At 46.3% G+C, this 14868-nt stretch overlaps 1 protein-coding gene across 1 annotated transcript; it reads right to left on the minus strand.

Moving 5' to 3' along the window:
* Positions 3594–14396, minus strand: UABP-2 (uteroferrin associated basic protein-2). Its single transcript, NM_213845.2, is given in 5 exon segments — positions 3594–3891; positions 5851–5992; positions 8021–8288; positions 11522–12187; positions 14343–14396. Coding segments are annotated over 4 exon segments (1263 nt in total). The 5' UTR covers positions 12168–12187; positions 14343–14396; the 3' UTR covers positions 3594–3684.

Below are 14868 nucleotides of genomic sequence, written 5' to 3' on the forward strand. Positions count from 1 at the left end.
AGGGGAAACTGAGGCTCTGTAGCCCAATGACTGGCTCGAAGAATGGGTGGTGGGGCCACACTCAGGAGACACATCTGGATCCCCAGCTGAAGCCTTCGATACCGCACTAAACCATTCCAGTATTTTGCTAATGCTTTAAATAGCCAAAATCCATGTACAGAGAAAAGACTGGAAGATATTTCAGAAAATAGAGGAAAGTCATCTCTCTTGCCATAGCAAAATCCCTTAAAGTGGGATCATAGATTCTTTTTGAATTTATTTTTTATTAAGTTGATTTACAATGCTGTTCCAATTTTGGCTGTACGCCAAAGTGACCCGAGCACACACACATATACATTCTTTTTCTCATATCATTTTCCATCAGATTCCATCCCAAGAGGTTGGGTATAGTTCCCCGGGCTGTACAATAGGGTCCCATTGTTTATGATCATTGACTCTTGTTCTCCTCTATCTCCCAAGATCTAGAACCAAGCCTGGAACTAAATGGATAGTTTGTATGAGTGAGTCTTTTGGTGATGGAATTGGATGGGTTTTATGTTCTCTTTGTAGATTATTGTCTTCTAATTTCTCTTAAAGAGCCTGTATTTTATTACAATAAAAAGCAATAAAACATCATTTCAAAGTAGAATGATTTAATTTAAGTGTACATAAAACTAAAGAAAAGTTCATCCAGGTTGGCACAGTGGTTCTAATCAAGAGGTTCCTTTAAAACATAGAGGCTCCCAGGATACCGAATCGGATTCTCTCCTGGGGTGGGGCTAGAGGTGCCTCTGACACACCTGGTGAGTAAAAAGCCCAAGGTAGAGAAGTGTAGGTGCTCAGGGTAGGACCCATTCAGTATGTGGTGGAAAGCTCACGGTCAGGGACATTTAAACCAGGCAGTGATGGGATCTGCGACATCCATTGATGTTTGAGGCCTTAGAACTTTCTAGAACAGTGCTGAAAACTTTCTGCATATTTTATAAAGACGCATTTGCAGTACGAATAAACAAGAGAATTGAAGTACATGGCCAGAGTTTCTCTCTCACCTAAGAGCAATCCAGTTCACTCTTGGCTTGCACATAAATTACCTGGCTCATGCATAAGTTACCTGGCTCTTCGCAACATTTGCCACCTGCTAAGGAAGAAGAAGCAACCCTGGGAATCTCACATTTTGGAATCTATTGCAGACCCTGCCATAACAGAGCCCACCTCACAGAGCTGTGGTGGGAGGAAATGTAGTTGTTCGTGGGTGGTGTCTAGCAGTGCCAGGCCCGAGCAAGGACACACACACACACACACACACACACACACACACACACACACACACAGAAAGAAATTTTAAGGAATTGGCTCGCATGATTATGGAGGATGGCAAGTCCAAAGATTAGCCTATTGGCCCATTACAACGAAGAGTGTAGGTTGTAGTTGTCAAGTCTGAAGGCTGCCTGCTGGTAGATTTCCCTCTTGCTCAATGGCGGTGGTGGTGGTGGGCAGGGGAAGGTGTTAGTCTTTGTTCTATTAAGACCTTCAACTGGTTGGGTGAAACCCACATTATGGAGAGCAGTCTGCTTTACCCAAATTCACCATTGTAAATGTTAATCTCCTCCTGAAACATCCAGAAGAATGTTGGCTCATATACGAGGGCACCAGGGCACCATCCCACATTACACGTGGTGGTAGGATTGAGGATTGGGCACCACCTCCTTGGTGGTGGGTTTGGGGGTGGGTAAGGGGGTGGTGCTTGGTTTCCTTCCTGGAGTGAACATCTTTGACCTTGGTGCACTGACGCCTCACTTTTGTGTCTAATCTTGAGTCAAAGGGTGTGAAAATGTGCCCTCACACACATGGAGGTAAACTCGTCTCATTATCAACCTTGGGATCATGCTAGCTCATTGCTGCAGTCAGGAAAACCACTCTGGCCCCTTGCATAGGCACCACGTGTGGTAGCATTGAAGTCTGTGTGATGGCGCAGCTTCCCATGAGCTTGGGCAGATGGGCTTGGTTAAGTCTGCAGGGTTGACCTGGGTGTCAACTGCTTCCCAGTCATTTCCCGGGCTTTTCCATGCACGTGTCAATAGCCTTCTTGTTCCGTGTGTCACTGCCCAGCTACCTTTATCATGAAGGACACTGGACCCTCATAATCCTCCATGGACACCCTCTACTGCATGGAACCAGGCCCTCAGCATCTCTAGGGGCACCTTCCCCCCTGCTTCTGCCCTGGATCTGCTCAGATAGCAGCCACGAACAAGCATGAATCTCCAGGCTTTCCTCCATTGGGTTATGCTGCTGACCCACTTCCTCCACGTTTTTCTAGAACAAATCACCTTATTCTTCCTCTCTCAAGCCAGCTCCTTTACTGAGCTGATTCTCCAAGCTGCTCTCGTGGCCCACCCCTGGGCCTCTCCTGTCCTGGAGCTTTCTTGGGTTGTAAGTGATGATGCACTGGCAAGCTCTTTTCTTGAACCTTTGAGCATCTGCATTAAATGAATGAAAGTTCAGGCCCAGAAATGATTCTTCTGGTGGTGAATGGAGTTCCTTCAGGGTCACATTGTCCCCAGAAGACAAAACACTTGTGTTGTGTCCTGAACCCCACCACAGCTGGACTTTTCATGTTTTGCCAGGGGTGGGGGTTCCCTATCCTGTCACATTTGGTCCATGGCTCCTAGATCTAATGGCAACCCGCCTGCCCCAGGTGGCTCTGGTTTGGTCATGTCATCACATGGCTCTGCAGTCAGTCCACCATGTGCTACCTTTAACCTCCAATCTCAGCACTGAGCCTGGGCTCTCTACCAGAGAGTTTTATTTCATCCTCTAGCTTAGTCTGCTCTGAACTAGCCCACCCAGGCAAGGTTTCACCTCTTGGATATCACTCTTGGGTCAGCCTGTTTGGCCAATGTCTTTGTCAGCTGTGCCCGTGGCTTCTAGGTCTAAATTCCCTTGTCAAATATCTGGTGGTCATCAGACCCCATGATCCTGTATGTCCAAGGTAAGTCAGGGCCAGCCAAGTAGTACCTCCTCCAGCCCCTCTCTCTTTCTAGAGACTATCTCTCTCTCTCTCTCATACACACTACTTTGTGCCTGACTGTCTTATCTCTTTCCCCCTCGTCAGTTCTACTTTCTGTCCAGTTGGGGGCAGTAATAACTCCCTCACAGAGGACTGTTGTAAAGATGGAAAGAGACCAGGGCATGGGACAGAGTAGATGTTGCCAACATATTTGGGGCCCTCTGCCTCTCCAGGTACCCCTGTTTCCCTTGGAGATGAGTGAACACACAGAAGCCACTGAGGTGTCTGGGGGTCCCCACCCTTCCTCTCCCACTTTCCTCTCTGTGGTGGAACCTGCCTCTACCTGGGGCTGCCTGGGAGAGTAAACACAACTCTTCTTGTACTGATGAGGAGATGAGCTCTGACTGCCAGCTGCGCAGGGAGCGAGACCAATGGGACAGCCACAGACTGAAACAGCCCTCCTGCACCTGCTTGCATCTGGTTGCCCTGCTTATGTCAACCAGAAGAGTCACTAACCAAATGTCTTTGGCAGGCCCTCAAACTCCCTCTGTTCCCAGACAGAAGAACAGCAATGATCCATCCCCATGCCATGCTCAGACGACACTTCTCAGTCTCAGCCTCTTTTAATGCACAGGTGGTGAATTATATTCATTTTATTCATGACCAAAGTTCCTGCTCAGCACAGCCTGGCCCCACCTCTACTCAGTTTTGGGGTTGAAGACTTTGGCCACGAAGAGGTCTCTTCGAGTTATCTCATCCTCTACAAACAGGAAGAAGGGTCTGTCAAACTTCACAACCACGGGGACCTCCTTCTTGTCCACGGGGACCTTCCAAAAGTCCTTGTCCTTGGCTGCATTCTTGGTCAAGCCATCCTCCTTCACCTCTATCACAGCATGATGCACGGCCTAGGGGAGATAGGTTTCCTCTCAGCGCTGGGTGTGAACTCACCTGGCTGGCCGGAGGACAAGCCAGGGCGGTGTGCCCAGTGATCTTCCATGGCCAAGGTCAGGGAGGAAACCTCACTCCCTGGCTGATGGCAGGTGGAGGAAAACTGGCTTCCATTCTGGAAAACCAGGCTCCCAGCAGCTGCGTTCACCATTGAACCCCCACAAGGGGTTGACACTAGCGTTGGTAATTGCTGAGTTCAGGCTCTCTAAATACAGGACAGACAGTTCAAGGAGGCTGCTTGTTTTAAAGGGAGGAAAGGGGAATAAAACACAGAGGAATGCTGGGAGGTCTGAAGGGTTAGAAAAAAAAAATCCCATTGAATGACTGAGATAGTTCTCTCATATATTTTCAAGAAGGATGTGGTGACAACTACTAAGGCGCTGGCTTTTGTTGTCTCCATCCAACTGAGGACAATTTGCCCTCCGTGTGGAAGTGCCTGAGCCAGAACACGTATGTCTGCCCCCTAGTCTACAGAAGACCCTGCTGGGGGACATGACAATGACTGCTTGCATTAATGGCAATGGGTTTGGCACCTCTCAAATGCAACCCGACCTCCAGCCTCAGACATCCTTGCTGGGTGGATTGTTTGAATTGGATACAACATGTAGCAATTATACCCACTGGGTCACAGGAAGAACTGCCTCCCAGTGGGGCCCAATCCTGGGAACTCCACCAATGTCCATGACAGCTCCTTCATCTCCCAATTAGAGGACATGGCCCCTGCCCTCTCCCTACCCCCAGGGTCATTGAGAAATGACAGAGTCATTTGGAGAGAAACTATGAAAAAATGCTTTGTAATTTGTCAGAGGCTGTATCATGGGGAGGGACCGCGACTGCTCTTTATGTCCGGAGCAAAGTGTTACAGGGTGGCCGCAAGGTAGCTGGCCAGTTAGTGACCTTGGTGGAGTAACTGGAGGGCAGCCCCTTGTGCCTACGGGGATTTTAACTCAAAGTAAATGCTCCATGGCATCTGGACATCTGACTGGCATCTCCAGTTTGGTAGAGCCAGCAGTCCCTACCTACTCCCCCAAACCAGCTCCTTCTCCATCCTTCCTGTCTCAGGCATTGGCTCCATGGTTTACCAGGCTCTGACTTACAAACCTGACTCTCTCCTCCCTGCCCCCAGCTCTGTCCTCAAAAGGCACACAGATCCTTCTCATCACCGCCAACCCTGCCTCTAGCACCCTGTCCAACCTTCATTTCCTCTCATCTGGGCTACCCGCCAAGCTTCCTAATGGGTCCCCCTCTTCCTCTAGGGCACTGCCTAGTCTCCACATGGTTTTTGGAAAACATAGGTTGTTCATGTCAGCCTTGGTAGTCTTCCATGCCAGTCAAAGAAACCCCCAGTCCTGTCCAGGGCCTGTGAGGCCTCTGTGACCTGACCCTGCCTGACTACTGTCCTCACTGCCCACCAGGCTCTGGCTCACTCACCACCCTCGCTGCCTGGGCCTTCTGGGACTCCTCAGCATTGTCAAGTTCACTTCCCCTCGGGATACCCTTGCTGTTCTCTTTGCCTGGAACACATGTCCCCACGCATGTGTCCCCTTGCTCTGTCCTGCCCTTCATGCAGGCCTTGGCAGAAGGGCCAAGGCAGCCTGTCTCAGGCCTGCCCACTCCACCCTATCATGCTGTTCAGAGTCTCAGTTCTCCTTTCTTCCCAGGACCTATCCCTGTCTGCTGGCCTGCTCAGTAGAATGGAACAGCAGTGAGAGTAAGATTTTGTCCGGCTCGCTCACAACTTTATCCCCATTGACTCCAAATGTGCTTGATGCAGTGACTTTTCAATGAACGAATGAAGAAAGAACCCTAAATCCCATGAACCCACGCAGAGAAGAGCTGGAACTGATGTATAGAAAGTTGTTTTTCAATGAAGACTGTGGCGGATAAGACAGAAATTTTGCAGAGGCCCTACTCACCTCCAGGATAGTTGACGTCTTGGTGGTGTTCCAGGTGACAGCCTTGGTAGTGAATATGTCATTGATGCCAATCTTTGGAAGCAGATGTTTTAAGTCTATCTTGGAGGTGATCTTGATCTTGGGCACAACTAAGTGCACCAATCTGTTGAAAATGAACAAAACAAGGAAGCTGAACTATGGCCCTTTCCTAGGGTGCTGGGGAAGGGCCCTCTCCTAAGGCTGAGGAAGCATACTGTCCTAGGCCTAAAGTCCTTTTTGAAGAGAAAAGGTAATAAAAGGATTAGCTTTCAATGCTTCCTTGGGGGGAAATTAAAGAAGCTGTGGGATGAGCAGCAATTTTGAATTTCCAAGGAGATAACTTACTCAAAATACAACTTATGATTCAAATAATCTCCTTCCCAGGTACTCTGTGCAAGAGAAGTTGAGGTCAGACCAAGGGCATCCATCCCTGAGTCCCTCCAACCCTCTGTCTATAAGCAGGGTTTTAAATTGGGCAGTGACCCAGAGTTCCCGTCGTGACTCAGTACTAAGGAAACCGACTAGTATCCATGAGGACGTGGGTTCGATCACTGGCCTTGCTCAGTGGGTTAAGGATCTGGCATTGCCATGAGCTGTGGTGTAGGTCACAGATACAGCTTGGATCCTGAGTTGCTGCGGCTGTGGTGTAGGCCGGCAGCTATAACTCTGATTCGACCCCTAGCCCGGGAATTTCCATATGCCATGGGTGTGGCCCTAATAAGACAATAAATAAATAAATAAATAAATAAATAAATAAATAAGGCAGTGACCCTAAGCATAGTGGGGAAGATGGAGGGCATGAGGTTATCTTGCTGGAGGCAGAGCAGAGGAATTTTCGTGGGAGAGGAAACTCCAGCCCCGATAACAAGTTTTCAAACAGAGAGGAGGACAGGTCCCCTATAGATGAGCAGGTCTGTGGCTAAGAGGATGAGGATGCAGCATGCCAAGTGACCCCCCCTAACATTTTCTGTTGCTCATAAACCAAGACATGTTAGCCTGTGTCAATATGGGATTGAGCTTTTAATGGGATAATGACCCATTCAGTTGTGTTCCTCTACCTCTGTACCCCTTCTGTGCCCAATCAGGAGCACTGTGGGAGGCACAACTGTTGCCCAAGATGGCAGAGCCCCTCTGCTGTGGCCTTCAACTGCAGAAGTAAACATTCTTTGGAGATTTCTTCCCAATTTACACATTCATTGCCCAAAGACTGTTCCCCTACTCCCGCCACTAAGATCACTGCTTACACGATGCAATTATCTGCATTCGACTGGACCTTGGTGACTATCGTACTCCAGCTGGATCAATTCAATTCTCTTTTCCAGGAATATGTCATTGGAATGGGAAGATGCTAGATTTCGTCTGGGGTGGAGCATTTGATTGCAGGGAAGAGAGGCGTATCTGTCCACAGTGGTCTCAGCTTGAAAGGATTCTTCCCTGACCATCATACTTAATTAAGATCCCCATAATGAAGATCCCCAATTATTACTCTACCACTGAATTCCCTGTTATAGCACCCTACACATTTCCTCCAAATCTTTTACTACAATTTGAAATTGTATATTTATTAGTTGACTTTCTGCCTCTTCCACCAGATTGAAAATTCCACAACAGCAGAGATGTGTTTGACTAATGATTATATTCCCAGAACCAAGCATATAGTAGATGCTCAGGAAGTATTTTTGGGGTGAGTGGCTCTTGTGCTAAATTGTGTGTGAAAAGCTGGTGTGTTTCACTAGTGAGACTAGAAGCAAGGACAAGTGACACCGAGAGAGATGGGGCTCCAGGTGAGGTTGCTGTCTCTTGTCCAACCCCTGAAGAATCCTGGGTGTGTTTATTCCATGGTGTCCCATGAAATTCCCATATATCTTTCCAATAAATTTCTCTCTCCCCACCTTGAGCTTGTATGAAGTGCATTTGTGATACTGTACAGGTAACCAAAAGAACCCTAATTAACAGTTAAGGGGCTTCCATCTGGTAATGGGATTCAGGCTACTATTCTTCCTGTTTGGTTTGTTTCATTTTCTACAAATATGCTAGGAAATAACCAGATGCCCCACCCACCCCTGCTGCAACTCAAGTAAGACTTTTGCATAGAGGAAGAGGGGATTGAGAAAAAAACAATATTCTGGAATGTTCTTCCAGAATAGCATACCTGAAGTCATTGGTTTTCTGAAGTCTAGCTCTCTTAGCAGCCATCTCTTTTAAAGCAAAGTCAAATTTTCCTGTGTCAGGGAGGACAAGAATTATGGACGCATTTTCTTTGCAAGGCATTTTAACCATCGTAGCCAGCAGTTCCTCTGACCGGCTGTAAATCATTCGTTCTGTCTTCCTCATCATGTCCACCTGCACTATGGTCTTTTCATTCACAAAGAAGTCCTCCTTCTTTGTGAGGTTGGTTTGGAAAGCTCTTTCCAAAATGCCTGGGGGGAATCAGGAAGGAAGAATCAAAAAGGGATTTTGTGGAAAAGGCATCACCACCCACTTGTTTGGAGACCCTGGAGGTGATGGGCTTAGGTAGGAGGAATCAGTCTATTTACAGTGATACCTTGACCTTAGTGAGCAGAATATGTAAAATTCCAGACTGGTACAAAGGAAAGAAAGGCAAATGCATGATTTTCAAAGGTATTCACCATAGGATTTCTTTAAATCTGTAATTCGCAGAAGATGTTTACCAAAATAACTGCCTCTGTGACTCTAACACCAGAAAGGATTTTGTTATCAAATAAAACTTAGGAAACATTGACCACAGCGTCCCTTCTTTGAAAATTCCTACTGCATTTGAGTGTATTAAGAGCACATTACTGTATATGGAGTTGATGGGCAAGGGGGACCTGCTGTACAGCACAGGGAACTCTACTCAATATTCTGTGATAACCTATATGGGAAAAAAATCTGAAAAACGAATGGATGTGTGTACATGTATAGCTGAATCCCTTTGCTGTGTAGCAGAAATTATCACATTGTAAATCAAATATACTTCTTTTTTTTCTTTTTTTTATTTCCCCAAAACATAAATTGCACCCCAAAAAATAAATACGTGGGAATATACCTGACCAAGGCAGTAAAAGACTTATATGCTGAGAACTATAAAATATTAATCAAGGAAATTAAAGGAGATGTAAAAAAATGGAAAGATACTCCACACTCCTAGGTTGGAAAAATTAATATTGTAAAAAAAGGCCATACTACCCAAAGCAATCTACAGATTCAATGCAATCCCTATCAAGTAAATCATCTATACATCAATATAATTAAAAAAGAGAGTTCGAAGAAGTCTTACGGCAAAGAAATCTGTTAAAAATTTACCTAACTTACTTAAGGAGAGAAACTTACATACACACACACCTGCTTGAAATCCTGCTTTAAATAATACACTTCCCCAGTGGATTTAAAAGAAGATTCAATGTACGCACCAGTTAAAAAAATGCATCTGTCCCCCAGAGTGAGGACCATTGGGTCTGGTCTGGAAAATCTCTACACGTGTTAGCCTTGCTTCTGATTCTACAGCCAGGCTCATGGTCCTCTCTGTTCTGTTTTTATGACTTGCCTTCTAAGGAGTGATATGGATAAAGCTTTTGGAAAGCTTTCAGAGGGAACTGTGCCAGAGAGTTCTCTGGAAAATCCAGAGACGTGATTCCTCCAAGATCATTTGTGGAGCATGTTCTACATCCCAGGTACCTAGTTTGGAACTGTGGGTCCACATGTGAATTACAGATGGTCCCAGCAGCCTGAGCAAACATCCTGTGCTGGGAAGCATTGATTTATGAGAATTTCCCTCACTTATCACACAAAGGACAATCTTTGTGTTCTGGTCGGAACCCTGTTTAAGCCGTAATAGGATATCTGTTAATTCACTCATTCAAGCCTAAAATTTCTTGAGCTCCTTAGATGTGCCAACTACCGTACAAAGTACTGAGGTTATAGCAGTGAATAAGCCGAGGAACTCCATGTCCTTATGGGGTTTACTTTCTAGGGGAGAGAAGCAACCCACCACTGTAAATGATTAAAAGTATGATGATCATGAGGAAAGACCCAAGCAATTAGCTGAGCCCAAGGGTGGAAAGACTTACTCTGGATGGCCAGGGGAGGCCTCCTTGAGGAGAGGGCGTTGAGGCTGAGGCTTAAAAGAAGAGGATGCTCCATGTGGCAGAGAATGAGAGGAAGAACCTCCCTAGGGAAGGAACACCATGCAATAAGACAGGAAAATGCAGGCTGCATTTAGGGAAGAAGGTCATCATGGGCGAGGCATAACAATGAGAAGGACAGAGATGGAGAGACACTGGAGGGATGGGCAGGGCTGGAAGCATGCATAGCTGAGTCCAGTGGGATTTCATTCCAAGTTAAGGGAGGGCTTTAGTTGGGGGAAATGATGTGATTTATGTTTTAAGAGCATTGTTCTGGCCTTTTAGTGGAGAAGGGATTGGATGCAGGCACAAATGGAAACAGAGCAGTTCGACAATTGGGGCAAGTGATGATGATGACCTGGGCTAGGGACGTGGCGGATGAGATGCTGAGATGTGAACACATTCAAGATAAACTCTGCAGGCAGAAGTCATGGGACCTGCTGTGTTTCTTGGGTTTTGTCTGGATGGCATTGTGATTCTCTGAGGTCAGGAGAATGGTGGGGAGATGCAGTGTGTTGGGAAGATGCAAGGTTTGGGGATGGTGTTTGAGAATCTGTGAAACATCCCCAAGGAGATGTCAGTAAGCAGATGAGTATCAGAGTCCAGACCTCAGAAGAGGTGGTCCAGGCTGCATTAAAGACTGGAGAATAATCAGAGCCCAGATGATGTTTGAAGTTGTGAGCCTAGGTGGGGTGGGAGAATACATTTCTGACATTAGAAGAGGAGAAAACAGCAAAGGAGAAAAAAAAAAAAACATGAGCCATGGGGGCAGAGGAAAGTGGGGGGAGCGCTTGAGCATGGAAGATGGAAGGGGGGACCCCCTTCTGAGGAATGGGAGGGAGCGAACAAGCACTTCTTCACTGTGATGGGAGGAGAGAGCAAGGGGAGAGATGTCTGAGCCTGGGCAGCACATGGAGGGCATCCTGTCTGAATTGCTTTCTTGTCCCCATTTGGGCAGGAGGAGAGGCCATTGGTTGAGAGTCCATGGAGAAAGGAGACTGGTAATGCAAAGTGGAGGAAGAGGTTATAAAGAGGAAGAGGGATGCTGGCAAAGGGTAACTCTGAGCCCACTTGAAAAAACACAGGCAATGTCAAGATCTGTGACCAGGAAGTTACAGTGATATTTTAGACAAGTGGTAGGTGATCTGAATACAGCACTGAACACAGCTTTGACAAGCATCACAAGTCACACTGATCTGACCTTACAGAAGAGGTGAATTGGCTGATGCTCTTGCCTCTGCAAAAAGATTTCTTTTTTCCTTTTTACCAGCAAGAGTCATTGCCTTTTACTCCAAAATACCATAAGCAAGGCAAACAAGATGATTAAAAGAATTAAGAGGAGAAAAAGTGCAAAATGCTGGACAACAATGATATCAAAGACAACGAAAAAGTTTTGGATCTACTGGTTTCTGGGAAAATGGGATATACTCACATAAACTACTTTTTTTTTTTTTCTGACACAAACCTTTTAGGAAACACAAGGGCAAAGATTACCTCAAATGGGAATTCATGCACTTAATAAACCTCACCTTTGAAAAAAACGTAGTTGACAAGACATAGGAGGGTCTGAGGGTCCAGGTGGGTGATTAAGTTTTTGGCTTTCTTATCTATTTTGTCAGCCACAAATTGGTTGATGGCCTTCTTAGTTTTTTCTTTATCTTTAAAGTCGATCATCTGGATGTCCACTTTATATACCCTGTCTATCTCCTTCAGAAACATCTGGTTCATCTTCTTGTTCCTATCGATAAAGAAAATATCCTTGTGCTTTAGCTGTTTCTTCTTTTCTAGCTCGTGCAGCATCTCAACAAGATGCTGTAAAGCCTGGTGCTTGTCCCACACTCGGAGGTTTCTGAGGTCACGTTCCAGGACGTCAATGGCGTTGGTGCGTGTTGCGGATCTGAGCCCCAGGGAGAGGGTGGCCAGGGAAATGGAGATGCTCACAGGGGAGAAGATCATATTCTTTCTGGGATCCTCGATTAACAGAGTCTTGAACAATTCTTGGGCAAAAGCCTTGTAGTTAGCTTCCATCTTCTGGGAGAGAGCTGCAATTCTCTTGAATGAGACTGGGGTAATAGTCTTTGGGGAGGTTTGCTGCTTTTCACAGGAGATGCTATTAAAAAGGCCACAGAGGATGAGAACCAGAGAAAGCACCAGAGGCATTTTCCCGTGGGACATTTCTGCAACAATCCAGAGAGCTGTTATTGGAAGGAAGAGGTATAGATGTGAACATTCGATGGACTGGGTTCTCAGTGTGGAGGGGATTGAAAAGGACTCAGTCTTCTCTCAGTGCAGTTCACCTGGGTGGGGTTGCCATTAGTCCTGGATTGGCGGATGCTAGCTAAGTCTATGGAGGACAGTCTAAGAAGATTCTGGGACATGACTTTAGGCAAATTAAAGATAAGTGACCTGATAGTGAGGGATCCAGTTCTGCCTCTAGCCTATGCTACACGTGGGCCTCTGTACAAGTCTCCAACCACACTGAGATTTCTGTCTTTCCTTTTTCTTTTTCTCTTCTTCATTTTTATTTATTTATTTATTTTAAAACAGGATTCATGACAAAATTCCAAAAAGTGTGGAAAGGAAAGAGCCAAGAGGAGAGAAAAAGCAAAGATTGCAGATTCAAATGCCTATGAGATCTGGCCAGAAAGATACACATGTAAAGACAGCACAAGTAGTGCAGTAAGGTGCTCTGCGGACTGGGGAAAATGGGGAGGGGGCCCGGACTGAAGGGGCAGGAGCTCCAGCTCCACCTGTGATTAACCTGTGGCAGTCCTGGGGCACTGGGGCTAGATTTTTCTGTTTGTTTCAGAAGCATCTGGAAATCCATTTTTTTTTTTTTTAAAGCAGAGGAAGGTTTCCTGCAGGGTCAAGCAAGGAGAACAAGAGGCTCATACTCAAAAACCCCAAAAATCAAAATCCTGATTTCTGTATGAAAAATTAAATCTTGCCAAAAGCACTTGCTAGCCGCATAAAGCCCAAGTGTAGGCCAGATCTGGCTTTAGAGGTGCGGGTGTGATTTCTAAAGTAAAGCCCAGGTGGCGCTCAGGTGACTTAGACATCAGCTGAGCCAAGAGTCTGGCAGTGGTCATGTCAGGAAATTCAGGTTACCTCACTTAGGCCTTTCTGAGCTCACCACTACTTCCCCTTACCCACTGTCAGGGCATGAGCTCCTCTCTGTCTCCACAAGTGCCGCCCAGGATTGAGTGAGGGCAGAAGTCAGGCTTTGCATCTGGAAAGGGTGTTATTGGCAGGAGTGCTGACCCCACCAATGGGAAGGAAGAAAATGTGAACCATGACCTAAGCTTGTGCTCAAGTTTCGCCTTTTCAGGGCAGGACCATGTTCCCCTCCTTTGTGTCCCCATGGTACCTAGCACAGCTCTGGGCACAGGGTCCACTTCTCTGCATCATTGCTGCCACTGACATTCCTTCCTTGAAACAGCATCTGCTCTGAACTGAAGCCTCACATCTCTCAAAATTCCTATGTCAAAGCCCTAACTCCGAATGTAATCGTATTTGGAGGGAGGACATTGAGAAGTAATTTGATGAGGTCACGAGGGTCCCTCACAAGGTCACAAGGGTGTGTGACCACATACTGGTGCTCATATAAGAGAGTGCTGGCTCTCCCCAACTCTGTCCTTACATCTGCATCCAAAATGAGGAGGTCCAATGAGGACACAGTGAGAAGAAGACCATCTATAAGCCAGGAGTTTCACCAGAATCCAACCATGTTGGTACCTTGATCTCAGACTTTTAGCCTCGGAGCTGTGAGATAATAATTTTCTGTTGTTTAAGCCACTCAGTCTATGGCATTTTGTCATTTAGTCCAAGCTGCCATGACAGCAGCTCCCCACTAACAGTCTTTTCCCATCAACCCTTCCAGCCACACTACAGCCAGTGTGGGCTCCCCCTGAGCTTCGAGGGGATAGAGTCCAAATTCTTGGGGTAGCACAGAAGTCCTGTCATGCCTTGGTTCTTGCCAACCAGACTCACCGTCCTGAGAAGACTGCCCCACTTGCTCACTGTCTCCTTCACACTCCCCTGCCAATAGCCCCTTCCTTGCACTGCCAACCTCCTCCTTCACTGCCTCTTTTAGTCACCTCATCTGAGTGGGGAAGATGCAGTGAGAAATGGAGGACATTGTGGCTGGGGGGGGGCAGTGAGTGAGAGGGGACCATGGGAAGGGGTGTATAGTGAGTGAAGGGGATTCCAGAAAACACACATACATACTTCTTATACTGCATCCTCCATCATCTTGCCTAAGGCAGATCCTACCTGAAATATAGCCAAAGAGAAACCAAACACCTACCCACGTGGAACCACACTGTCCCCAAGAGAAGAAAGGTGTCTTACCCTCCAGGGGAGCCTGCTGTTGTCTATGGCTGTTGTTCTCTGCATCTGTCAGTGACTTATTTATACTGCCACTGGGGTAGTGGAATGGATAAACCTGAATTAATATTAACTTGGCCAAAAGGTTGTGTCCAAACATTATCCAGAGCAAACAAGAGCTGAATCATTTCAGCCTCCAGTGTAACAACGAGGAAATTAATGGATTATGATACCATTTGAGCTACTGTTCATTAAAATACTCAGTGTTATTTCTACAAACTCCTAGTCCCTACTCAGAGCCATACTCTGGTATTGATACTAGGGGAACAAGATGCTTAAGGCCTGGCCTCCACCCTTCAAGGAGCTTTTGGTTTTGAGCAAGAAACAAAACAGGTAAAAGAACTGTGGGGTCCATTTGATTAGTTCAAGAGGAGTACACATTACCAGCAAGAGGTTGTGCATGGAAATAAAAAGGCACAGTTAATAATCTAGGACAATCAGGAGAGATTATGTAATCTTGCATCTAACTCATCTAACTCTTAAAAATAAA

The sequence above is a fragment of the Sus scrofa genome, chromosome 7 (assembly GCF_000003025.6).
Source record: "Sus scrofa isolate TJ Tabasco breed Duroc chromosome 7, Sscrofa11.1, whole genome shotgun sequence".
NCBI lineage: Eukaryota > Metazoa > Chordata > Mammalia > Artiodactyla > Suidae > Sus > Sus scrofa.